This window comes from Hoplias malabaricus, chromosome 5 (genome assembly GCF_029633855.1).
Source record: "Hoplias malabaricus isolate fHopMal1 chromosome 5, fHopMal1.hap1, whole genome shotgun sequence".
Classification (NCBI taxonomy): domain Eukaryota; kingdom Metazoa; phylum Chordata; class Actinopteri; order Characiformes; family Erythrinidae; genus Hoplias; species Hoplias malabaricus.
This window is the reverse complement of record NC_089804.1, coordinates 14,107,317-14,135,102: the sequence shown is the minus strand read 5'-3', so window position 1 is coordinate 14,135,102 and position 27,786 is coordinate 14,107,317. Positions and strand designations below refer to the sequence as shown.

The 27,786-nt window shown below is 42.6% G+C and overlaps 1 protein-coding gene across 1 annotated transcript; it reads right to left on the bottom strand.

Annotated features, from left to right (window-relative positions):
• Positions 1 to 122: 122 nt before the first annotated feature.
• On the bottom strand, positions 123 to 16,335 carry ppp1r14c (protein phosphatase 1, regulatory (inhibitor) subunit 14C). The gene is made up of 4 exons (XM_066672632.1): positions 15,951 to 16,335; positions 3,656 to 3,739; positions 3,386 to 3,418; positions 123 to 2,300 (listed from the first exon to the last, which is right to left on the bottom strand). The coding sequence occupies exons 1-4, from the start codon at positions 16,176 to 16,178 to the stop codon at positions 2,226 to 2,228; spliced, it is 420 nt and encodes a 139-aa protein (XP_066528729.1). The 5' UTR covers positions 16,179 to 16,335; the 3' UTR covers positions 123 to 2,225.
• Between the last annotated feature and the right edge of the window lie 11,451 nt (positions 16,336 to 27,786).

The window sequence follows — 27,786 nt, the reverse complement described above, 5'->3', positions numbered from 1 at the left end:
AAACGGCTTTACTGGGTAGGGTCCTGTTTCAATCACAAAGGGGCAAATCAGCACACTTGTTTGAACAGGGACGGAATGATCAAACAGTCTGTTTTCAATTATTTTATTTAAAACAACGCAAAAATACCACGCTCCCACACACACACTTTACATAATAATAAAAACACTAAACAAAAAAGCAGATATACAGTCAAAAATCCTGAAGTTGTGCATTTTTCATAATAATATTAATAATAAAATGTAATTCAAGATATAAAAACAGACAAACTATTTCATATGCAAGTGTTGCTCTAAAACGTTCCCTTCATCTTCATGCCATTAAAATGCATGCAAAAGTAAAATAAAGTCATTCACTAAATACTCAAATACACTTTTTCCCCCTAATGTTCTGAGACATTGTTTAAAAAAAAAAAAGAAGAAAAAAAAAAAGAAATAAAAGATCATCCTAAACCCTGAAAAACCCTGAAGAATTCTCTCGCACAGAAGAGTCGGAGCAAACCTGATCACATTGGTGAGACCTTCACAATCCATCACACCGCCAACAGGCACAGAGTGGAGTATTTCCAATTCTTAAAGAAATAGTTTGGTGAAGAATCACATTTACACAATTTCCCCACTTACCACAAACGTAGTTAATCAGCCAAGAAATGTTTAGCATGAGCTGTTTTTACACTGGAATTAAAGCTTATTTTGCTAGAACATAGTAGAAATGCACCTGATTGGGTACAGCATGTCTCACTTATCACAAACTGGCTTCAGACAGTATATGGTCTTTCATTAATCTCAAAAAAAATTATTTATTGTTTAATTTATACCGCTATCTATAAAATATATTTTTAAACATATACTATTTAAAAAAAACAGAACAAAAAAGTAGTAAAGTACTCAAGTAGTAAATTCCAGACACATCTTAGCTGACTGACAATATACAGGAAAGTGGAAAAATAAGTGTAAATTTGACATTTTTGACAAACAATCACTTTAAAAAGTTCCACATCTCTCTTCGATGACCCATAATTTACTGCACTGAAGAATTAACCAGGGATAGAACAGTAACAGCACCATAGGTTTTTTTTTCTCCTGGTTTCCTTGTTATTAAATAATTTAGATATCATTTATCAACTCAAAATTGGTTCCGTGAGTATGAAAACGGTGAGGTGATATAGACTAGTATTGTCATTTCAAAAGAGTGACTATTATACACAAGTCCACTTACAGTCGTAGCTCTTTATATCAAAGTTCCACCATTTTACTCTTTGGCAGCCTCTGTACAAATCCGAAGCAGAAAAGTAAAATTAAAAATGATAATATTAATCAAATCCAAATTCCCCACGAATCCCACTTGCTGTACATATCGGATATTGCCATTTAACAGTCCTTATATCTTCCTTATGCTTTGAATACACGTCTAACTCTCCTGTCTTTTTCCGATCTATGACCTAGCAAACTCCTTCTACACAAGTACACTCCAGTTCTCTTAGCTACACAAAGGCCTGTGATTGAGATCACCAACCACACATTATGAAAAACAGAGTGATCTACAGATATGTCACCTGGCTAGTGAAATGAATGGCGAATGAACTGAAATGTCAGGAAGACAAATTAAAACTATAAATCCCAACAGCTAAAAGGTGGCTCATAGTGAGGGACTACATTACCCATCATCACTTGATCCAGAAGGGGAGGAGCTTTTTCCTTCATTGCAAACCGTGTGATCAAGATCAGAGTCTTTCCCCATTAATGGAGTAGACGCACAACGGACCTCAAATCAGATGCCAATAGTTAACAGTATCACAGAAAAAAACCAAAACAAACAAAAAAGAAAAACAATTCTGAACATAGACAAACAATCTGTTATGTTGCATTCAGTTTAAATCTAACACAAGCGGTTCCTCACCTTCACAAAGAATGCAAATAAATGTTATAGGCCTGTTTATGTAAATAATGCTATAGGTTTGTTAATTTTGAGGTGGTGTTGGGCTAAGTAGATGCAATGCTAGGACCTAACTGACGTCTGTATGTGGAATATTAAGAGTCCGGGCTGACCGGTGGCATTCTGGGATTTGTAGTCCAGACTGCATGTTGACAAGCTTGTTTTTGGCAGGGTGGGGGTACGTGAACCACTGAAAGCAGAGGGAGCTGAGATATTGAGTTGAGGCTGAGTGATGTGGGATTTGCAGTCCTTTTTCGCTGGATTGGATTGTCGTTGGCATTTTATGAGAAGTTTAAAGGCTTTTCTTCTGTGGAGCATTGAGTTTCCTCATTCCCCTTATCCTCCCCAGAAGTTCCTGCACAAAAGCCTAGAGAGAGAGAGAGAGATTTGCATCATAGGTTCATCTGCACATCATTTATTTCATCATGGGCATTGGACAGTGGCCTACTTCAAAACTTCAAATAGGGATTTGTCCTGAAGCCATCATTACCTACACAGTTTTACCATTCTATTCACTCTGCTACAGACTGTGTGTGTGTGTGTGTGTGTGTGTGTGTGTGTGTGTGTGTGTGTAGCCCAAAGCTGTGGGTCAGAGAAAACAGACTGGTCTGGTTATGACAATCGTGGCTCATTTGTGAGTACACACTGTCACAGACACATTCACCTTTGTTGATTGTAGACATAGTGTTTGGGGCCTTGAATTATTTATGCTGTAAACCATCAATTGTCCCCAAAAGCGATTCTACAGAGATTAATACCCAGCATCTTGTAGTAAACTCAGTAAAGTCATAGCACTCAGACAATGCCAACAGACATCAAACGTGCTCCATGAACACTGCCACATTCTCTCAGACAACAAAGAAACAAAGAAAACCATTGGAAAGAAAGAATGTGGCAATGCTAGAGAGCAATTAATTTAATTGATGAATGAACTTCTGACCCTTACATATTGGCAGACCTCAGAATATAGAGATGAAATTCCCTAATCCCAAAAACGTTCAACTCACTCCTCAGTCGAAGTACTGTTGCTTGTTTCTCACAGTTGCAAAAAATAATTCATTTAGTAAATGTATTTTTTTTGTCAGTTAACAAACTAAGGGTCTAGCCTTTGTCTGACAGCATGTGTGTTTGTGTAAGCCGGTACACTAAGGTAATGGGCACAGTGTATACATTTGTGTGGGGGTCAGTAGACTTGCTTCACGCGCAAATGCGCTGATGTTTGAGATTTGTTGTATTTGAATAAATCCATTAGACAGACATGTGTTTTCCGGTCAGTAGACACCTCTGGATTGCTTCAGGACAATGTGGGTGTGTATGATGGTACTGGGCCAAGGAACAGTGATGCCTATCATTGCACTAATGCTTCTTCTTAACCCTAAAATATACATGTTATTAACGTTAACGTTAAAAAAAAAAAACTTTATTTGTAGGTAGAAAAAAAAAATAACTTACATCAGTGGGTTTATAGCAGTCTGTGAGGGATTCCTGAGAGTAAGAGAGAGTCAGCATCATTAGGTAAAACTCACATTTCAATACAACAATTAGTTGGTAATATATTTGATAAATTGTTATTGTATAAAAGGCACAGTATTAAAAGCTTGGGTTTTAGATTTGAACATTTTTAACGGGAAATGTGTTTAAAAAAGGTACGTTTGCCGTTTTCATTGTTGAAATTATGGAGAGTAAACAGGAAGCAACATGAAGTAAACAAGAAAAGATTACCTGTAATTTTACAGCTCTCTCATCTTCACTGTTGACCTCCAGAAGATCATCAATGTCTATTTCCACCTCGGGCATCTCCTCGTCCTGCAAGAAGACAGCTATAGTTCTAATAATGTCTTATTTTTGTCTTAATAGAAGTGATATGAACAGACAAAAACGTCTAGCCGTTTACTCACAGCAGGACTATCAGTGTGAACTATAACAACACACACACAGATAACAGTGTGTGACAAATGATTGGTAATTTGATTTGAAGGCTGATATAACGCTGTTGTTACATCACAGTGTGGACAAAAAGTGTCTTATTGCCAAAACTTCTCAAACAAACATTATGGAAGTACTTTCTACAGAGTTCTCTATACGGTGTCGGGAGTCCACCCGGCTCAGGTTAATCCAAGACCTCATTAATCACCACGATGTGCCAAACTTGTGACACACACTCTCACACACACACACTCTCTCACACACACACGATGAGATGAGGGCTATAAATATTCCACCCTGTCTTCATCTGAAGTGAGGTGGTGAAGGGGGGCGTATTTTCCATTTAGTAATCAGTTTGGTATGAAAGACTGACAAATGAGTGTGAGTGACCAAAAAAATAAACACACACACACACAGACACAGAGGAGATTGAATGAGAAAAGGAGAAAGAAAAACTTTTACGTTGATAATACGGCAAGTGGGTCATGGATCATTAATATCTTATCAAAACATTGAAAAGAAAGTGTTTTCGCTAACAGATTAGCAGTTAGCATTCCAACCACACAGAGCTGTCCAGTTTAGAGCATGTCTGAGATCAACTGGTAAATACATTTTTTTTTAAAAAAAAGGACATGCAACAGTAATAAAGACAAATGTACCAATAATTAACATTGTGTCTCTGATATCATGATTAAATCTTTATATTATTCGAGCCCCAGTGGTGATTCTTCTTAAATACTAAAGGTCTGATGGCGTTTACCTCGGGGTAATCTTGTACCTTTCATCTAATTATTTCTCATTATAATTCAAGTACTTTGTAATAAATTGCATTTTATGAATAACTACCCCAAAACTGGTTATCTGTGCTTCTGTGGGCTGTAGATGTGTGTGTGGGGGAGTCAGGGGCTTGTTCTGCTGTGCTGGTGCTGACAGCAGCACTCACACTTACCCAGCATGCTTTGCTGTCTGCAAAGTCCCAGTGCATGGGGTAAAAAAGGGTCACTCAGCAGGACAGAGCACTCTCTCAGAGCTGCAGTGAATGGAGAACAGCTCCAGACACACACACACACGGCTGATCTTAACCCTGCACTCTCCAGCTCTGAGTGAAATAACCCTTTGCTTGAATTACATTCATTCTGTGTGTGTGTGTGTAAAGCCGTGGATGTTTGCCAGCTGGATACACAGCTACATTTTTCTTAGCCTGTCCAGTTCCATCTCTGTCTTCATGGCTGCATGTGTGTGTGGTTTAGAGTGCATGTACACACACTGTACTTTAACATGTCAGTTCATTCACATCAGAAAAGCAGGGCAGTCATTCAAAACAGCTGACAGCAGTTTCACAGGGGTGAAGGAGTAAAACCTTGATGGTAAGCTGCCAGGTTTAAATATGAAGGAGAATAAAGGCAATACAACATTCATTCATTCATTGTCTGAAACCACTTATCCAGTTCAGAGTCGCGGTGGGTCCAGAGCCTACCTGGAATCATTAGACGCAAAGTGGGAACACACCCTGGAGAGGGCGCCAGTCTTTTACAGGGTGCCATACACTCACACCTATGGACACTTGAGTGGCCAATCCACCTACCAACGTGTGCTTTTGGACTGTGGGAAGAAACCAGAGCACCCAGAGGAAACCGGAGCACCTGGAGGAAACTCACGCAGACACAGAGAGAACACACCACACTCCTCACAGACAGTCACCCGGAGGAAACCCACACAGACAGAGAGAGAACACACCACACTCCTCACAGACAGTCAACCGGAGGAAACCCACGCAGACACAGAGAGAACACACAACACTGCTCACAGACAGTCACCCGGAGGAAACCCACGCGGACACAGGGAGAACACACCAAACTCCTCACAGACAGGTCCCTGGAGCTGTGTGACTGCGACACTACCTGCTGTGCCACCGTGCCGCCCCATGTTTAAAAAATGAGATTAACTGATTTAAAAAAAAAAAAAAATCTTTACAGAAGTATTTACTGGAGGGTCTAGGCCAAGAAAGTAGCAACACCCTTAACAATCCATTTATACATAAACAGTAAATAATGACAGCCCAAAGCACACATAGAACATGTTCTAGGTTTACAGTGATACCACAGTTTATGTATATGTGAGATCCACAAAATTTTATATATAAATATTTAAAAATTAATTCATTCATTCATTCATTATCTGTAACCCTTATCCAGTTCAGGGTCGCGGTGGGTCCAGAGCCTACCTGGAATCATTGGGCGCAAGGCGGTAATACACACTGGAGGGGGCGCCAGTCCTTCACAGGGCAACACACACACACACACTTACGGACATTTTGAGTTGCCAATCCACCTACCAACGTGTGTTTTTGGACTGTGGGAGGAAACCGGAGCACCTGGAGGAAACTCACGCAGACACAGAGAGAACACACCAACTCCTCACAGACAGTCACCCGGAGCGGGAATCAAACTCACAACCTCCAGGCCCCTGGAGCTGTGTGACTGCGACACTACCTGCTGCTCCGCCGTGCCGCCCCTATATTTTAAAATGGCCTTTAAAAAAAAAAAAAAAAAAGAAAAAAACCCACCTCTTCTCTCCTCCTCTTCGCAAAAAGCATATTCATATTTTTCTACTGGTCTGTGTTGGAGTGAAAGTAATAAGCTTTGTATTTGTCATTACAGTTTCTTATAGAGAGAGAGAGAGAGAGAGAGAGAGAGAGAAAGAAAGAAATGGGTCAGAGTCATTAGTGCCGGTCTGCAGAGCTGATAAGGGAAAAGTATGGTGCGTGCGTGTGGGTGTGTGTGTGTCTGTGTGTTTGTGAGTGAGAGAGAGCGAGCAGGAGGCACAGGAGTGTGGTAAAGCAAAGGATGCAGCTTGACAATGTGCAGAGAGGGAAGAAGAAGATGTTGCACGGTGCGTCCATTGCACTCTTCACGTAACTTTATTCTTTCATGAGTTATTTACAAGTTTCTGACCACTTATAAAATGTGTTCAAAGTGCTGCCCATTGTGTTGGATTGTCAATGCAACCCTCTTCTCCCACTCTTCACACACTGATAGCAACACCACAGGAGAAATACTAGCACAGGCTTCCAGTATCCGTAGTTTCAGGTGCTGCACATCTCGTATCTTCACAGCATAGACAATTGCCTTCAGATGACCCCAAAGATGAAAGTCTAAGGGGGTCAGATCAGGAGACCAGAAACTACAGCACCTGAAACTACGGATACTGGAAGCCTGTGCTAGCATTTCTCCTGCGGTGTTGCTATCAGTTTGTGAAGAGTGGGAGACGAGTGTTGCATTGACAATTCAACACAATGGGCAGCACTTTGAACACATTTTATAAGTGGTCAGAAACTTATAAATAATTCATGAAAGAATAAAGTTACGTTAAAACCAAGCACACCATTGTTTTTCTTGTGAAATTCCCAATGAGTTTGATGTGTCACATGAGCCTCTTCCCATTGAAAGAAAACAAAAGTTGGATCCAAAATGGCCGACTTCAAAATGGCCACCATGGTCACCACCCATCTTGAAGAGTTTCCCACCTCCCATATATTAATGTGCCACAAACAGGAAGTTAATATCACCAACCATTCCCATTTTATTAAAGTGTATCCATATAAACAGCCCACACTGTACATTTCTGCTTATGCCCAAGCACACATTAATAACACTCCACTCTACATCTTCAAATCTCTTTTGAACTATTAGTCAAATGTGTGCCTCCCCTCCCCCTCCTCATCACAGAAATAGGGGTATAGAGGAGAACATAACACCCCAGCACCTGCTCCAGTGAAAGAAAGCAACAGATCAGATAGGCAACACACACAGGCACTAGACCCCTCTAATCAATCACAGAGGGAGTACATTCATCACGATAAACAGGCACTGAGTCAGCCACGCTAAAGAAACACTTCATTAACTACATCAGAAACTGCACATGCTGTAGACTCAAGGACAGCTCTGTGATAAGCTGACAACTGGAGCTGATTAGTCGACGAACAATTCATTGAATACGGAAAGTCACACTTCGTATTAATAACAAAAAACACCAGTGTTCCAGAGGGCTCTGTTTGATCCTTACAATCAGAGACAGCAAAAAAGTAGGAGACAGTTCACTCCTGGAAAAATAAATATAGGAAACTCATTATATTCAACACGACATCTGATTATGAGAAGTATGAAAAAGCCAGAACAAGGTGGCTATGTGTTATTTAAGCTAAACACTGAAAGATTTATTGATATACAGGAGGTCCTCGGGTTACGTCAGTCCTGAGTTACAATGTTTCGTGGTTACGACACATCTCCCGTTTACTGTATAAAGCCTTGTTTTGACTTAAGTGGTTTTGCGTCGTAAACGTCGCAACGTGAACTTCGTGTTTGGTGTGCGCGGCGGAAGAACACACGGTTACGCGGCTCAGGACCGAGGAGGATAGGTGTAAGGATAGGATAAGTGCTTACAGTATGTTATTTACGTACAGTATGTACGTATGTTCCGACTTATACCGAAAATCGGTTTACGACGCGACATAGGAACGGATCAATGTCGTAGGTCGAGGACCCCCATATATATATATATATATATTTTTTTTTTGCCTGAGTATTTACAACAGGTTTGAAATCAAAGTATCAATCCAGCTTTCCTGAAAAAGACATCAGAAATGTAATGGCAACCTGTCCATGAACATATTTCATTAAAATATTATTTAATTTGATGTTAGACTACTTCCAAATTAAGGGCTTTTTTCCGGCTCAAAAATTCCCTTCATTCTCTTAAGACACTTATAGAGCAGTGCTCCCCTGGTGTCCACAAACAGTTCTTCCATTAGGGATTATTACCTTCTAATCCAAGCGAGATGTTTTAGGTTGATTTGTTTTACCCTTCATGAGGAATCACATCAGCACGAATGCTGAAAAAGTCGATTTTATTCCTGTGATTTTTGCAGAGGCTCATTGTGCAGTGGGTTGGCGTTTCGTCTGTCTGGACAAAGCCCAGCTCGCTCGGAGCAGACAGGTCACTTTATTGAAGGTTTGTATCAGAATAACAAGCAGCCTTTAATCCTGCTGAGAGAACTAACAGAGCTTAGAGCAAGCAGCCAGACACAGAGCCCTGGGCAATGAACACACACACACACACACACACACAGGTACACAGCTGTTAAAAGGACTGATGTATTATTTTGACTGTGGAAAAAGCGAGGAAGCTTTGTCCTCACAATGTCAGGATCCATTCAGTCCCATAATAAAGAACTGAAATGAATATAAAGAAATGGAGCATAGATTTGTTGTTAAAATGATCACTTCACATTTATTGTAGTGTTTTATATGATGTGATTTTATTTACATTAAAACGTGAATAATTTTGATAAGATTTAATAACGTCTAATCGACACCTGGCAAAATAAGCCTGACACCTACATAAAGATCTATAAAGGTTTATTCCTATATGCAGTTGGTTTGGATTGTACTGTTACAGTATAACTATCTTCCCTCATACCTTTACACAACCAACACAATGAAATTTAATCCCTCATGACCTCAGACAGACACCCCCTCTAGGCTGAACCTCAAAGAACGATCAATACACACACACACACACACAGAGAACAAGAAAGGAAGGGGGAGGTTTACAGACAGCCCTCTGCTCTATTTGCTGTGAGTTGCTGGGGGCCAGGTTTGGGAGTTAACCCTTTTGTTGAGCTAAGGATGAGCTGTTGATGGGTCATATTTACTCACACTTTTACCAAGACAGTGACACCTACTGTTCCTAAAATAATCAATATACCTTTTTCATTATAACAGTTATTTTCAGTAAAAGCACCAAGAAAGGGCAGTTTCATATGGCGTGCATCGATATCTCATATTGATTTAACAAATCTGAGAATCCGCATGGGTTTCCTCTAGATGACTGTCTGTGAGGAGTGTGGTGTGTTCCGTGGGTTTCCTCCAGGTGCTCCGGTTTCCTCCCACAGTCCATAAACAAACATTGGTAGGTTGATTGGCGACTCAAAAGTGTCCGTAGGTGTGAGTGTGTGAGTGAATCTGTGTGTGTTGTCCTGTGAAGGACTGGCGCCCCCTCCAGGGTGTATACCTGCCTTGCGCCCAAAGATTCCAGGTAGGCTCTGGACCCACTGTTACCCTGAACTGGACACGCGGTTACAGACAATGGATGGATGGATGAATTATTGTCAAATGAAAAAAAAAATGCACCCAGATTGCTGCAAAATTCAGCATGTTTTACGCTGAAATGTAAATGATTATATGTGTGGTCTAAACACTGGGGCTTGCCACAAGAGCATGTGAAAGTGTTTTCCCATTCTGCCCTTTAAAAAGGGGCTGCTTTTGGGTGGTGTACCTCTTAATGAAAGATTGTTTGCTGTTTAACATGCCTCCATCACACATAAGGAGACATTTTGCTCTGTTGACAGAATGTGGGCGAATCATTGGACTGAGAGAAGCAGAATGGTTGTTTTAACAAACTGCCCGACACCTAGGCCATTCTGAACAAGTTGTTAGTTGGTGTTGTAGACTGGAACTGTATTGTTTTTAGTAACTAATCAAAGTCCTGTTTGGGATCTGACAAATTTCAGTTTGGAAGGCCTCATGGTGAGTGCTTCAATCCTGCTTTTGATGTGGAGTGACACAATGCCCCCACTGCTGGTGTGGTGATCTGGGGAGCCATTGTTTAACACTGTCACCCCCTAATAATGATACGAGAGTCACCTGCAGCTCAGCAATATGTGCAGGACATCTTGTGGCCATATGTGTTGCCTCCATGGCAGGGCTTCCAGCTGTTGTTTCAGCAGGATAAAGCAGTTTGCCCACACACCACAAGGGTTACCCAGGAATGTCTGTCAGATTGCAACATTTCCTTGTCCTGCTGCTTCATCAGATTTATTTCCAATCAAACGTATGGGGCACCAGCTTCAGCAACCCACATGTGTGCAGGATCTACAGGCCCAGCTGCAAAATCTGTGGGCAAATATACCACAGGATGTCATACTTAAACTGTATACCTCCATGACCGACCACTAGAGGTGGCCAGACTGTACTATAGCCTCTTTTCAATTGTATTCAACAGTATTTCTCAGTAAACAAATCTGTTCACACTAATATTTTAATCATTTACATATAATGCCATTACACTCGCACATATAAAGATTCATTTGGTACCAACAACTCCTTCTTTGTTATTTATTTATATATATTTTGAGTCAATGAGTGTAGATCCCTAGTGTCGGTGACAATGATTATGCAGAGATTCATTTGCAGAATAATTTGTGTATTGAACCATGTGTTGGAAATATTTCAGGACTGACCCTGACTACTCTGTTGCCGTAACAACCCTAATTACCAAGTGTAAGTATGCTTGTGCTATCATATTTGTGAATATACAGAGCACTGGCTTTTGTTATATATGTTTTGCAAAGAGTATGTGGCTGACATTTCTAATTTCCGTGTTGTAGGAACGAATAAAGAACGATCTTATAATATGTGACCTTAATAAAGAGCTACAAGAGAGGGTTAAATAATATTTTGGAGACGTATTTTCAGACAAGCCCCGCCTACTGCCTTTAGCAACATTAGCTTTGTAGCGCCAGTGCTAATCCATAAAAAAAAGCACAATTTAGGGGCAAACTCAGGTATCATCAAACTTGAGCAGTTTGGTGATTTCATTAATGAATCTGTTGTTTAAAAATAAATTATCTGCTGCTGCCGCCGCTATCTCAATCAAATGACCTTTGAATGATGAGACACAGACTCCCACACAGACACACACCAACCTCTAGGATACATGTTCTCCTGAGGATACAATGACAAAACTAGGACATTTCTCTCACACACACACACACACACACACACACACAATCTGCATTCTTGCGAACTGCTGTACCACATCCCCAAAAATAGGCTGAATCGTCAGAGCACAGAAAGCCTGTGCAGCATTTTTAAATGACCTCCATTGATTCTGAGAGTCAGGTAGACAGAGAAAACCACAGAGACAGAACTCCATGACTTCAAGCCCACTCGGACATGATAATGAGGTGTAAACACTCAAGGGTTGATTAGGGATAGAAAAAGTTCCCACCATCCAATTGTTAAGATGTAAATAAAAGAGGAGTTTGGTGCTAAACAAATTACAACAATACTATGGGTCTGTAAAGATGTGTAGCTCTCAGGAAGCCCTTACTGAGAAGAGGACAAAGAAGCTGCTCCTGTTCTCAGAACAATGAGTTGGTCGCCCCAGAGCCCAGACCTCAACATCACTGAATGCATCATGACCTCTGCACATAGCTTGTCACAATAAATGTCAGAATTGCTCTGAATGGTGAAGATGTATGTCATCAATGTGGCAGATAGAGAGTGGGATATTAATTTAATACGATAAATCCTCCAAGAGTCCTTCTCTCTAGTTTCTACAACCTTCTTCATCCCTCTTGTGAGCTTTTACTTCATTTTCTCGCTCTCTGCTGAAACTGGGGAGACTGCTGATGCAGCAGAGAATGAGGAAAATGTATATCATTGTCCAGCAAATGATTATGTAATTCTGGAACATACACACACACTTTTCACATTCCTCTGAAGACAATACATGTGCATGAACATAGAGTAGGAGTTTACGTCACAGAGTATTACATAGATATTTCCCAGAAGAGTCCCCACTGCTCTCCTCATCCTCCAGTCTCACTTGTCTGTCCACTGGATTCCTTGGGCATTCTTTCTAGTCTCCAACACTCTTCAAATATTCTTTAATTTCTCTGCTACTGTATTTTCTGACCCACTCCTCTCTGCCATCCATCATTTTATAGTGGTCAAAGGTCACTCACTTACTTTCTCAGTGGTAGACAGAAGAACAGAGGTCAATGACACTGAAGCCAAAATGACCAAATTCAGCTGACCTCTTGGACCCTGAAGGAGTTGAGACCCAAACAGTGCCTCGCTCAAATCTCCAATACCTTGCACATTCTTTTAAATTAGACTGAACATGCTAATGTGGCTAGCAATGTGCGGAAACTAGCAGCAGGCATTGGTTCATTACAGCCACAATCATTTAACGACAAAGTGACAGAGCAGTACAGTGATCCTTCGTTTTTTGCGGGGGTTGCGTTCCAAGACCACCCGCGAAAAACGAATTTCCACAAAGTAGAGGAAAGATATTTTCAATGTATTTAACAAGTATTTGGACTTTTAAAACCCTCCCTGTTACGGTTAACAACCCACCGTTTGCAGTTTTTCAGCTGGAACTACAAGTGATACCCTACCAGTTTCTTTAATAGAGTCATTCCTAAGCTGTGATTTAGCGTCAGTAAATTTCACTCGGATGTGGACATGAACAATATATGTACTGTACGTAAGAAATACTTGAAAACGATATATTTTGTCACCTACAGGCCTAGTCTAACACATGTAAATAACAAAATAAAATACTTGAAAAAAACCGCGAAGTAGCGAGGGATTACTGTACACTACTTCTTTGTTAGCCGTATTTGTTGTTGACATCTGTTTGAGTTTACTGTGGTCTTTCTTCTCAGTTATTGTTCACAGCTGTTAATCTCAGGTGTTAACCATTGTTCAGACATGTGACATCCTGCTGGATGTGATGTGTGGTCTCAGAAGCACCTGAGCAAACAGCGACTACGGGGATAGAGGAGCTAAAAAAAGAGCTTTGGGCCTTGGAGTAATGAAGTCTTCAGCACATTCACGTAGAACATCCATCTATAATGAAGTGAATGTAATGAGTGTCAGACAACCTTTCTAAATACACACACAGAACTACTGACTCTATAATTATATATAATCATTTCACGAACTGCCTATAAACAAATGTGGTAAAAGTGGCTGATTCTCTTTTTTTCGTGCTATTAAAAAATAGACTGAACCATTGTAAGCGAAACCAATACTAAAATAAACCTGAGTGGATTGGCAGCTGTCACTGAGGACTATCACGGCCTGGGTTCTATCCCCACCTCAGTGCTCCTGTGTGGGTGAGTGACTGCATGAGTGTGTGCCATGTCAAAACATTCATGCTTTCCATCATCCTGAGCACATGCGGTATCCACAAAGAGCTTGCACACACAAACTGCCCGTCAAACTCATGCATGCTCAGGCACACAAAATCAGACATGTGCCGCGAGCATGTCTGCTGAGGATGCTCTGAAAGGGGGTCAGTGCCCTGAGCTCTGATTGGCTGAGAGAAAGGAAACTGGACAAATCAGCATCTTGTTCCCCCGCACCCCATTCTCTCAAAGTGAGTGCACAACTCACTGCGTATTAACAAGAGGCTTTGGAATTCTTTTGACGTTACATGATACCCATTACAGTAATCAGACAAATTCACAATGCCCTTGACCTGCTACAAACTGCCACCAAAATTAAGCAGGATTTCAGCACGATAAACGGCACTACGTTCAGTTAAACAAGACTAATTATGCGAAATTGTGTAATGAAACTTGTAGTTGATCGGTGAGGTTTAGACTGAATCTTCATTGACGCAATCTGCAATCAAAAAATGTAAATATAAAATGGAAATTATTAATTAAATATCGTAATGTCCTCCTCGACTTTGGAGCCACGTGCAGAGTGATGCAACATAAGGCAAAAGAGGAGGTTATTTATTAAAAAAACCCAAAAAGCACCAAATAAACCACAGTACAACCTCATTTTGTACAATGTCCTCAGCTTCTGTCTTTTTCAGCTTGATAGAGCAGCTACGGACTCAACCCGATCTGACCCTGCTGTCGAATAATAGCCCACGTCATAATACGCCTTCGCTCAAAAACTCTCACTAAACCAGAGAGTTCAGTCAATGTGAGAATAGTCTAATACGAATGTCCATTAACCTCCTTCAGTTACAGTAACAGCTTACCATTAGGAATGCTTTACACTGGATGCTGGATCATTGCTGTGAGGATTTGATGACACGGAGGCACCAGAGCGGAAATGAGCGACTGATGATGTGTGATTAGTTTTGGATCACAAACTCTACTCAAACATATTCCAAAAGTTCCTGACAGGATTCCCTTGTTTATCACTGCCCCACTGCCCGGTGATGACGGAGTTTAGACCCCTCTGGTTAACACCTGGCATTGAGCAGAGTGATCTTACACTCGTGTGCAGCAGCTCCATTCTCCTGACAATGCTTTTATAATAGAGACCATACAAGCACCTTTGTCAGCAATGAGGACACCTTAAATTAGTCAAATATACTTGTAGTGTTCATTGGTTATCAGTCATCAGGCTAATTCTGGCTCGGTGTTGCTTTGGGAAATTCCTCCAGAAGGTTTTAGCAAACACGGCTGCTGTAAGGGACCGGTTTCTGCTCAGAAATCACTTTCTGAGTCCACAGCATGTACTCTTCAAAAGCACAAAACACACAGAGTAATGGAATGGTCAAATAGCTGTGAAAAAAAATAAAAAAACAGTGCTTTCCGTAAAAGCAGCGCAAAATGGACCAGACAGAATGTAGGTCAGTCAACAGCATTAAACACAGCTAAAACCAAAGGAACCAGAACACACACATGCAGCTAACTGAGTAGAGCCAGACAACACACACACACAGGAGTTAATGCTCACAGCCCCGTTATGTCTTTGTGTGGGCTCCAGATAAGGCTGCAATTGGCTTCTTCAAATTTTCCATTCCACCTTAAATGGTGCAGCAGTTAAATGCCGTTATATTTACTGATCATGTTGTCCAGTAATCTGGTCAGGGTTAACATTATACCAACACTTGGTACGAGGTGTACTGATTTTACTGGTTACTCGTTAATTAAGAAATAAATCCAACCTTGCAGATTTACAACGGTTCGCCAACGGCTTATTCAGATTTCTGCAGGGTATAAAGACGTTTGGTGATTATTTGAAAACATTAATTTGACCAAACTGTTGGCAATTTGTGGAAACATTGTCGAAAAGGCTGACTATTAGACATTTTTAGTCGTTAGTTCGGCCGTTAGTTCGCACAGTTGACCGTTATTTAGAAAATCTGCACGACCAATTGGCGAGTAGTCGAAAATTCAAAGCGGTATCTGGCGGTTACTCGACACTGAATAAGTTGAGGGACGAGGAGCCGGTCTGGGGTCAGTGAGCTCGAGCGTGTGTGTTTCGCTTGCCTCGCAGTCGTAGAGCTCGCTCAGCTGCTCGATGATCCACTCCTCAAGCACGAGCCTCTTGCGCAGCTCCTTGCGGTCGTACTTCACGGTGACTTTGCCCTGTTTCTTCTGCACCGGGTCGTCGCGCTGCATGTGGCCGCTGGCCGCGCACCCGACCCCGGGCGCCGCCTGGAAGAAGACCCGCGCCGCGGAAGGCGGAGCGGAGGGCTCGGCGCTGGTGGCGGACATTGGAGACGGGAGAGGAGCTGAGAGGGGTTCTGACCGCGCAGACCTGAAGGACACCACAGAGAGTACTCGCGAGCCCCACTATAAACACCTGCTATTTAAAGCACTGCGAGTGCTCTTAAAGCGAGAGGGCGGGTCTTCGCATGTAAATGAGCGCTGACAGCAAACAGTGATGACATGATTGGTCGGAGCGGTCGCTCCTTTGCGCTGATTGGCCGCCGGGTGGAATCGGGAAAGCAGCACGCGCTCTTCGGGCTGAGCGCGAGAGTGGGGGATGTTTGGGGAGAGACAGAGAGGGATGCTAGAGACAGACAATAACACACACACACACACACTGTGTACACACACTGTATCTGCCTCTCTGTCAGTATATGTACAAATGTATTTGTCCCTTTATCTGTCTGCTCTGTGCATCTCTATGTCTGCTTCTATCTGTCTATCTATCTATCTATCTATCTATCTATAGATAGATAGATAGATAGAAAAATAGATGTCCATGAAAACAATGGTGTGAGGACGTACTGTTTGGTATTGTGTCCCTCTGTAACCTCTATTTAGTCCACTATCACCCAGCTCCCCACATTCAACTCTGTCTCTCTCTCTCTCTCTCTCTCTCTCCCTCTCTCTCTCTCTCTCCTCTCTCTCTCTCTCCCCTCTTTCTCTCTCCCCTCTTTCTCTCTCCCCCCCTCTCTCTCTCTCTTCCCCAGAGAGAGAACAAGGGCAGAACAGAGTCCCCAGTTTGGGACTGCGCCATCTCATTAATGGGAGTTTCATTAAGTTACATAAGCTCCAAAAATCTCTCTTTCTCTCTCTCTCTCTTTCTTTCCTTCTCTCTCTCTCTCTCTCTCGCTCTCCCTTTCTCTCTCTCTCTCTCACACACACCAAACTCACACAGAGCGACATCTAATGTTTTTAGAAGGTCTTTAGCCTCTGTCATAGAAGATAGAGAAATAAGCAGAACCTAGTGTTGAGATAACAAGTCATGTCAGAGAGTGATTGTGTGTGTGTGTGTGTGTGTGTGTGAGAGAGAGAGAGAGAGATGGGTGGGAGAAAGATAGACAGTTGTGGTGGGTGTCAGAGATTAGGTGTGCGTTTTAAAATCTGTCATGTGTTTACACACCTCTAGTTCTCTAGGGCGTCCCCTAAAATAAACATGATCTCACCCCCCATTTCTCTCTCTCTCTCTCTCTCTCTCTCTCTCTCTCTTTCTCAGAAGTGCCACTAGGGCATTGTTTATCCACATGGCAGACCATGTGATTGATAATGATTGGGGCAGCCAAAAGTTTCTCACTCTTCCATCCTGCAACAGATGGTGTGATGACTGTAATTCATTAAAGTCCATTACTAACACTCTCGCTATGAGACATACTGCTATGTTCAGTTCATTAATTTAAAAGGTAAACAACAGCACCCATAGCATGTGGTTGATCATCTGAACATATTTCCCAGGGCCTGCGCCTCCAGAGTTTCTTCTGAATTTAAGAGTATGTACAGAGAGTGTGCTCCCCATTGAAGAGGTAACAGTCTCTAGGAAGGAGTTTCACTCTTTGTATTTGTTGGAACAATACTGTGAAGATCTGATGGCATCGAGGCTTGAGAACATTAACCAACATGCAAGATGGTTGATGGTCAGTTCTAGATCAGAAACATCACACCACTATGAAGGATGCTGTTCCACCGCTCCACAGCCCTATAAAGCACTATCTTCCAAGAATCTGTTTCACTCTCAGAGCACAGTGGCAGCGGGATCAGGTAAACAGTCCCTGTAAAAAGGAGAAAGTATACGTGGCTTGTGTCTGTAGTTTATTACACACTAAAACAAAACATGAATGGAAATAAAACTACTACAGAAGCTTGTATATGATCTGTGTATGAATGACTTACTCAGATTCTGACAGAAGGACAGAGAAACATATTAGAGACTGACGTGCTAACAGTTTCCATTAGATACTATGGTGAAAATGCTACTGTGGCTAACCGATTTTTGTACAGTATTTTTCTCCTCATTATGCTACACCGTAGGATCCTTTACCCCTGACACAAGTTGTGGTGGGTTTCTGTGTTTCTGAGTGTTGTAAGACCCCTTTTCAGTGCAGGGAAAAGAGCTGTGTATGAGATAAATATATCCATCTTTCCCATTTGTTTACATTAGTGCTGCACTAGTGTAAACCCCCAATATTCATTCATTATCTGTAACCCTTATCCAGTTTAGGGTCGCGGTGGGTCCGGAGCCTACCTGGAATCATTGGGTGCAAGGCAGGAATACACCCTGGAGGGGGCGCCAGTCCTTCACAGGGCAACACAGACACACACACACACACACGCACACACACACACACTCATGCCTACGGACACTTTTGAGTCGCCAATCCACCTACCAACATGTGTTTTTGGACTGTGGGAGGAAACCCACGCAGACACATGGAGAACACACCACACTCCTCACAGACAGTCACCCGGAGGAAACCCACGCAGACACAGGGAGAACACACCACACTCCTCACAGACAGTCACCCGGAGGAAACCCACACGGACACAGGGAGAACACACCACACTCCTCACAGACAGTCACCCGGAGCGGGAACCGAACCCACAACCTCCAGGCCCCCGGATCTGTGTGACACTACCTGCTGCGCCACGTGCCGCCCTAAACCCCCAATATGATGCCAAAAAAAAAATTATTGTAACTGCAACCCATGTATACCCCTGTAGTCTGTACTTGGCTCATGGTGGTCTTAGGTTTATGTGCTCAGGGTACATGGTTCCAGGGTTCTGGGGTCAGGGGTCCAGGTAAATGAAGTAAAAGAGGAAAAATCCTAAGGATATATTTATAATGAAAGTCATTGATCTATTGGTTCTTTATTATGCTTTTACTGAATAAAGGTAAAGGTGTCAAAGTTATTATTAACAGCATTACACCTCATGCCGCGTGGCTTTTAGCTCGACAAATACTGCAGTATTCTGAGGGCCCTCAGATTCACTCCATTTTAGGACTGTGGAAACTCAGAAATGTCATACTCCTTATGAAGAGCAGTACAAGAGTTTGGTGTGTTCTCCCTGTGTCTGTGTAGGTTTCTTCCAGGTGCTCAAATTTCTACCCACTGGCCAAAAACCCATGCTAGTAGGTGGACTGGCTATTCCAAATAGTAACAATATAAAATAAAGCTGTTATAGACAATAACTGAATAGGATCAATTATAATATAGCGCCACTCTCTGGACACTAGCGACTCTGCAGCAACAAAGCAATTGTCTACACACGCAAACACACGCGCTTTTTCTCTGAACTGTGGGGACATTACATAGACTTAATTTACTGAAGACTTTATCCATAAATAGTACTGCTCTAAACATACCCATAATCATAACATCACCCAGCTCAATTTTCTCATTTAAATTTATAATTTATATTGTGGGGACTCTCAAGGTCACCGTACCTTAAAAATATAAAATCAGAGCTAGAGAACATATACAAACAACATAGAAACAATAAGAACGGGGAAACAGATTAAAATGGCCGTGATTTGGAAATGTCCATGGAGTCAATAATACGGATGTCCAGTGGGAGGGAGTTCCAGAGTTGTGGGGCTGAGCGGCTAAAAGCTCAAGACGCGATGGTGGTCAGACGGGCTGTGGGACAGTGTGGCTGATGAATAAGGAAGATCTGAGAGTCTGGTTGTTTGTTTATGTGAAGGAGCTTGGCGAGGTATGGAAGGCCAAGGTGTAATAATACTTACCTGGAAAGTATTGACATTCAGATGCTGCAGAAATCTCCTTTTGTGAAAATCATATTTGGTTATATGTCTATTAGTTAACACTTAATTTATACTTAACAAGTTAAATTACTGATTGATTGGTCTCAGCCAACACACTGATGTTTTGTAAGTGGGTTGGAGGAGGCCCTCCAGGGTGAGGGATGTGCCCAGCAAAATTTAACCATAGGGTCCATCTAAGCTTTACAACCCAGTGTGGGCTCACAAGGGCACCAGACAGTGAGTTACTGGGCGGCCCACATTATTCAATATGGGCAACCCACCTGGGTTTTGCTAATTGCCTATTGACCAACCCACACAACGCCTGTGCCCATATAGAACCCATCTAGAACTCAACTAGCCCATGTTCAGCTCATGTTGGCCCCACTCTGGTGTTTTGGCTGGGACTGCTTTTCTCCTTCTACCTTATTCACTGTAAACACGGAAGAGTGTATCCTTCAACACTGCTGTAGTCTTGGTAAAGCGCCACTAGATGGCGTCCAATAAATGTAACAAACAGAATCCTCACAAACACAGCAGACGGTTTGTTACATGATGAGTTTAGACCAATTAACACCACGTAGCTCTAATCCCTGGCTAAGCGACAGAATAAACTGAAATGAAATCTCTCTAGGAACTAAAATAACCACATCAAGTAACTCACACCTCAACTGTTGCTTATTTAAAGAAAAAATAAAGTGTATAACCTTGTTAACGTTTCGTTATGTTGTTGTATATTTGCAGTCAGCAACATGGCTGAGCATTAAACTAATGAAGAGACTTTCATACACTGTCCCTGTATGAACCCAGTAAACAATTAGCCGTTGATTCAACGTTGAAATAACGTAATGACTGTCGTCTAATCAACGTTCTTTTAAGTTTGAAAATTAAAGTTGAAAAGACGTCCAAACACAGATGTTGAAGAGACTACTTTTAGACGTATTTTGGACGTCCGTTGACGTTATTAATTGGTCCCGAAATAAATTACTTGTATAAAAGGCATTTTGGACGTCCACTGACGTTATCGATTGGTCACCACTTAACTAACTTATTAAGATGGATTTTGGACGTCCATTGACGTTTAAAATATGTCCTTGACGGACAGACTTCTTTTAGACCTATTTTGAACGTCCAGGGACGTTCCTTCTTTACTGGGAAATGAGATAATTCTGATGTGGTTTTTAGACTTTAAATGTGTGTAAACTTTAAATAAATGATTTTAAAAGCGAAGCTGTGTGTCGGGAAGCGAACCGCGCTCCGTTTCTCCTCAGTCTTGTGGAAATGCGTTTCACCTGAGGGGGAGAAAGTGCCGCGCGCGCTCTTCTCCACCTGTCCGCGAGGGCGCGCGCCTCCTGCCACTTCACGTGACGCGGAGGGAAATGGCGGAGCTGGAGGAAAGTGACGGGCAGCGGAGTTACAACCAAGGTGAGCGCGGAGTTTTAACTCCACTCAGAGACCACCGGCGCTCGGTGAAACACGGGGGTATCCGCGGAGAGAGGGGCTGGGGAACCTCGCTCCGAGAAATAACAAAACAACACCAGCCCTGTGGGGATTAGCGCCTATCCGAGCCGGTCATGGGAACGGGATTAACCGGAGTACACACGAACCGGCGGAATGAGGGAGGGTTTGTTTTGAGAAACGTTTATAACGACGTTTTTGAAGGCTGTTGTACGTTAACAACGAGCAAAATAAAACCACGAGCGCCCCGTTACACCTGTTACTTTCCGGCGTTATTGAGTCGGAGTTTGGTGAGTGTCTGTAACTGCGTGTCCCTCAGACACAGCGAACGACAGAGACTCCGGCAGAGCATTTTGACAGGTCTCTTTAAGGGCTATAAGTGTCTTTTACTCGGTTTAATGTCTGACAAACACACCGCGGGTTGTTTTAGCCCCTGCTCCGGCTCGGCTCAACGCTGGAACTCCTCCAGTTCACTCCGAATAAACACCGAGCCACATAAACTCACACGCGATTTTACTCACAGGATAGACACCGAGTTAAAGAGGATCTCCCCTTCGTACGTTAAGAAAAAAAAATGACCTCCTTGTATCTACGCACATCCACCATTCTCTCAGCTCAACTGACCACACAGGAGAACTTTGTAGTTCAACAACTACAGACTGTAATTCATCTGTTGCTCTGAATACCGTGGATAAAGCTCAGTGCTCTGTTACTGTGTTGTGCTGGTACGAGTGGATCAGACACAGCAGTGCTGCTGGAGTTTTACACGCTGTATAATAATATGCTAATGTAAGGCCAGTGGAGCCTGATAAAATTGGCAAAGAGTTTAAAAACGAGGAGGTGTTTTTAATGTTTTGGCTGATCAGTGTATAGGGTGAATTAAATGTCTTAGGACACACTTTTATCTGAATACCACAGCAAGTAATGGGCGAGGGGGCTATTCTTTTAAGGCTGTGACCGCTATGACGTCTGCCATCTTGTAAGCCACCATATTGGATCAAGGACAAGTTTATCCAATGGGAAGATGGTCACGTTGCATATCAAAGAAATAAAAGGGTGTCCTGTGGGTTTTGACTCGCACCGTATATAAACACAGAAGAGAGACACATGGGAACTTTTGGAAAATCAAAGTCTGAGTTCCAGTACTGCTCACTATTTCAGACGAGAACACTCCATTATTTGATTACCTTTTAAGACTGAAATACTAGCAATGTTTGTGCTCTAGTTTCTGGGGGGGGGGTTGGGAGGGATTATGGTGTTTTTGCTCAATTTCAGATGAGCAGGTGAATTGTGCCTGGCTTCAGAATAATCAAAGATAAGTATCATTTACAGGAGAAGTGTGTGTGTGTGTGTGTGAGAAGTGAATGTACTGCGGTAAAAGAGTAAAGTTACATTTACTTTCCAAGTTATAAGGGGCAAAGATCAGATTGCTCAAGTTTGGGACAAGGTGTGTGTGTGTGTGTGTGTGTGTGTGTGTGTGAGTTCAGGTACCAGGGTGTGTTTAGATTTCTCCAGGGTGTTTCGGCCAAAGTGAAACCCTTAGTGATGTGACAGTGAGCTTCTATATTACACATTCACAAATTAAGAAGAGCCATACCTAGCTTTTGCAACTAGATCTATACATTCCACAGTGAGATCTCTTAAAGACGGCTTCTTCTTCAGTGTTTAAGGTTCATTAATGATGTGTGTGCTTCTGTAAATATTTAAATAGCTTGTAGTCAGAGTGAATATGAAATCGTTCCAGTGTAAAATGCAGCATCAGGGAGGGTCTGTGATTAATGAGGAGGAGGTAATAGATGAGATTATGAATTATTATTCTTTCACAGGAGAAAAGAATGAAGATTAATATAATAATTATTAATATTAATATAGATTAATATAATAATTATTAATATTAATATTATTATTGTGACTTTAAGACAAAGATCATTAAGACTGTTAGGTTTGATGCCCTTTTCAGTTCTGATTTTCTGGTTGAATGGATTGGAAATGCTCATTTGAATGTATTGCTTAAGTGCAACCACAGAATTCTCACAATATAATGGAGCTGTGTGTGTGTGTGTGCACCACTTAATTGGTTAACCCTCTCAGGAGTGTTGATGGGTGAAGTGTGTTTGCCTATCAGCCCATTTGCTTGTGGACACTGCCGCTTACGCTGCATATTTACATTACACAGAGAGAGGGAAGAGAGAGGTGTGCGTTTGTGTATGACCAGGATTCAGGTTACAGCAGTGCCCTGTGGCATAACTCTGTGTGTGTGTAGACCTGGGCTCTGTGCTGTTTGAGGTACCTCAGTAACATTCACCAGTGTTCCCGTTATTCATTAATTCTGTGTCCGTATGAAGACACTAGTATTTCCACATATCAACATTACTGGCCTTTAAAACATGTTGGATCAATAGATATTCCACATTAATTAGGGTGACCAGATCTGAGATGGTGAAAAAGAGGACACATCTCTGGGGGGTTGGACGACTACTGACATGCAGACTGACCAATTAAATGTTTACAGAGGTTATCGACCAATAACGGTAGCTCTACAGTCAGACCGTCCAATCAGAAGATTTTAGGCTACTTCACCACGCCCCCTTCTCACTCAAGCGAACCAATCGGAGTAGGGGAGGGCGGGACTAGTTTGTGAACGAAACTTCTCGAAGTTCTATGTAAGCTCTAGAAAAACAAAATCCCGGACGTTTGTGAAATTCCGCCCGGACATTTATTTAAGTCTAAAAAAGAGGACATGTCCGGGTAAAAGAGGACGTCTGGACACCCTAACCTTAATTCCACATTTATCGTGCTTTACGTAAATTGTTCTCTAATGGTGGCTGTTGAGCTGCACTGGTTGTACATGCTCAGTGCCAGTAGTTGTTTGGTATGGGACAGTTTACATTGAAATCATCAGACGACAAGCTCTAGGCTAGTGCTGTTCAATAAGTAAACACACAGTGGGGGACAGAATTAACAGAATTACCACAAATATAGGGCGGCACGGTGGCACTGCAGGTAGGTGTCGCAGTCGCACAGCTCCAGGAACCTGGAGGTTGTGGGTTCGATTCCCACTCCGGGTGACTGTCTGTGAGGAGTGTGGTGTGTTCTTCCTGTGTCTGCATGGGTTTCCTCCGGGTGACTGTCTGTGAGGAGTGTGGTGTGTTCTCCCTGTGTCTGCATGGGTTTCCTCCGGGTGACTGTCTGTGAGGAGTGTGGTGTGTTCTCCCTGTGTCTGCATGGGTTTCCTCCGGGTGACTGTCTGTGAGGAGTGTGGTGTGTTCTCCCTGTGTCTGCATGGGTTTCCTCAGGGTGACTGTCTGTGAGGAGTGTGGTGTGTTCTCCCTGTGTCTGCATGGGTTTCCTCAGGGTGACTGTCTGTGAGGAGTGTGGTGTGTTCTCCCTGTGTCTGCATGGGTTTCCTCCGGGTGACTGTCTGTGAGGAGTGTGGTGTGTTCTCCCTGTGTCTGCATGGGTTTCCTCCGGGTGACTGTCTGTGAGGAGTTGGTGTGTTCTCTCTGTGTCCGCGTGGGTTTCCTCCGGGTGACTGTCTGTGAGGAGTGTGGTGTGTTCTCCCTGTGTCTGTGTGGGTTTCCTCCGGGTGCTCCGGTTTCCTCCCACAGTCCAAAAACACACATTGGTAGGTGGATTGGTGACTCAAAAGTGTCCGTAGGTGTGTGTGTCTGTGTTGCCCTGTGAAGGACTGGCGCCCCCTCCAGGGTGTATTTCCGCCTTGTGCCCAATGATTCCAGGTAGGCTCTGGACCCACCGCGACCCGGAACTGGATAAGGGTTACAGATAATGAATGAATGAATGAATAATGGATATAGGAAAGATTACGTAGACGAAGTTCTGAATGTCATTTTCAATTATCTTATTGTTAATGGCTGGGTGAGTAAAATGAATTTTGTGGAAATAGAAGGGAAAAAAGTACACTTTTGTGTGTAATCATGAAGTGCACAATGTATAATCAGGTATTTAATGTGAAGTCTGTATTTTAATGGTTGTTTTCTTATGCTCATGGCTACTACTGCTCATGACCCAGGAATCATTCATAAACATTCATGTGTTACACAGCTCTGGGGCCACTTTTTTACACACACTACTTACTTACATCCATGACTTTTTGGTTCTTATAGAGATAGTTCCGTTAGTAAAAGTAACAATAGGGTCAATCTTTGAAAACAATCAGCCAGTAATTACCTTTAAGGAGTAATAACTGATAGTCACTGAGTTGTGTTATTATACTGTTAGCAACATTTGTAATGTGTCATCATTTCGCCGCAGTCACACAGATCCAGAGATTCCGGGTGACTGACTGTGAGGAGTGTGGTGTGTTCTCCCTGTGTCTTGGTGGGTTTCCTCTGGGTGACTGTCTGTGAGGAGTGTGGTGTGTTTTCCCCGTGTCTGCATGGGTTTCCTCCGGGTGCTCCGGTTTCCTCCCACAGTCCAAAAACACACGTTGGTAGGTGGATGGGCGACTCAAAAGTGTGTGTGTGTGTGTGTCTGTGTTGCCCTGTGAAGGACTGACTTCAGGTTGTATTCCCGCCTTGCGCCCAATGATTCCAGGTAGGCTCTGGACCCACCGTGACCCTGATCTGCATAAGGGTTACAGATAATGAATGAATGAATTGGTAGCTATTGAATTCCATTCCCTGTCGGCTGTTTTAAAATGTTTAATATTGCTATTCCTTTAATTGTCAATGTATCGCAGACAAAAGAGAGAGTGTTCATACTTAATGTAATTAAACCACAACAAATGTAACATTGGAGGACTCACACGACTGACTGTGAATGGAAGCCTTTACTTAATGTTCATGTCATTCCCAACATACTGACTGTCATGAAACATTAAAGAACTGTTTTAATAATGAGCAGCACATCATGAGGTTAGCACACTATTATAAATGAGCTGTAGTTCTACCACTGAATTAGTTGTACTAGTGAAGGGTGATTTATTTATTTATTTATTATTATTATTTTTTAATTAGACCAGTCATTGTTATCTGAGGAACAATCTGAGCTGGGGTGTAGTGTGTTTTTAAACGGTGCTGTAATGGAAAACTGATTTAGCAATGAATGACAGCTGTTCAACATTATGGTCACAGGAGGGGGCCTATCCTGCCAGCCACCATCAGCACATACAACAGTGAATCTGTCCACCCAACAGTTTGTTTATAAACCTAAAACATTTTGTGTTTTCTAATGTTATTTGGACAAAAAAAGGCTAAAAATATGTCCACAACAATGTATGGAATTTGTTTTATTTACATTGTACCTGTTTCCTCTTGACTGTCTGTGAGGAGTGTGGGGTGTTCTCCCTGTGTCTGCGTGGGTTTCCTCCGGGTGACTGTCTGTTAGGAGTGTGGTGTGTTCTCTCTGTGTCTGCGTGGGTTTCCTCTGGGTGACTGTCTGTGAGAAGTGTGGTGTGTTCTCTCTGTGTCTGCGTGGGTTTCCTCTGGGTGACTGTCTGTGAGGAGTGTGGTGTGTTCTCTCTGTGTCTGCGTGGGTTTCCACCGGGTGACTGTCTGTGAGGAGTGTGGTGTGTTCTCTCTGTGTCTGTGTGGGTTTCCTCCGGGTGACTGTCTGTGAGGAGTTTGGTGTGTTCTCTCTGTGTGGGTTTCCTCTGGGTGACTGTCTGTGAGGAGTGTGGTGTGTTCTCTCTGTGTCTGCGTGGGTTTCCACCGGGTGACTGTCTGTGAGGAGTGTAGTGTGTTCTCTCTGTGTCTGTGTGGGTTTCCTCCGGGTGACTGTCAGTGAGGAGTGTAGTGTGTTCTCCCTGTGTCCGCGTGGGTTTCCTCCGGGTGCTCCAGGTTCCTCTGACCAATGAAAGTGCCATGGGCTCCACATTGCGCTCCAGTGGGAAATAGTGTTCAGACATCTCATGGTTCTTGAAAATGAGAATGGTAAAATTTGAGAGGAAGCTAAATAATTTGTCATAAACCTAAAGGCCTCATGCGGTTTTACATTAATTTACACTTTGAAAATTGTGACTTATATAAAACCATCAGTCCATTTATCACTGTCTGCTCCTGTCCTAGCCAACATTAACCGACTGGTTCACCTTGCCCTGCTTCCCCCATGCTGAATATTTCAGTAGGAAACAGAGCAGTGTGTGTGGTGACAAGTGAATTTGTGTGTGTGAGAGGGAGGGTGAGAGAGAGAGGCAGGCAAGCAGCATCAGCAAGTAGAGCAGCAGCAGCATCTTTGGCTTAAAGACAGAGTGAGAGGACAGGGTAAGGGAGGAGAAGAGCAGGCTCTTGGTGTGGATTAAAGTGAGCTTCTCTAAAGCTTGGCAACACGAGGAGTCTTCACTGAGCTGTTTACCCCTCAATCAGGGCTACAGGCAGATTTTCCTCTTCACTTCTGTCATCTGATGTCAGCCTGTCTGTCTTTCTTTCAGTCTCTTAGTGAGTT

Excerpts from the sequence above, each read along its gene's own strand:
- ppp1r14c (XM_066672632.1), bottom strand. The coding sequence starts at position 16,178 with ATGTCCGCCACCAGCGCCGAGCCCTCCGCTCCGCCTTCCGCGGCGCGG. Across the intron at positions 3,740-15,950 it reads GCGAGCTCTACGACTGCGAG|GACGAGGAGATGCCCGAGGT; the intron begins GCAAGCGAAACA and ends GTCTTCTTGCAG. Across the intron at positions 2,301-3,385 it reads ACTGCTATAAACCCACTGAT|GCTTTTGTGCAGGAACTTCT; the intron begins GTAAGTTATTTT and ends CTCTCTCTCTAG.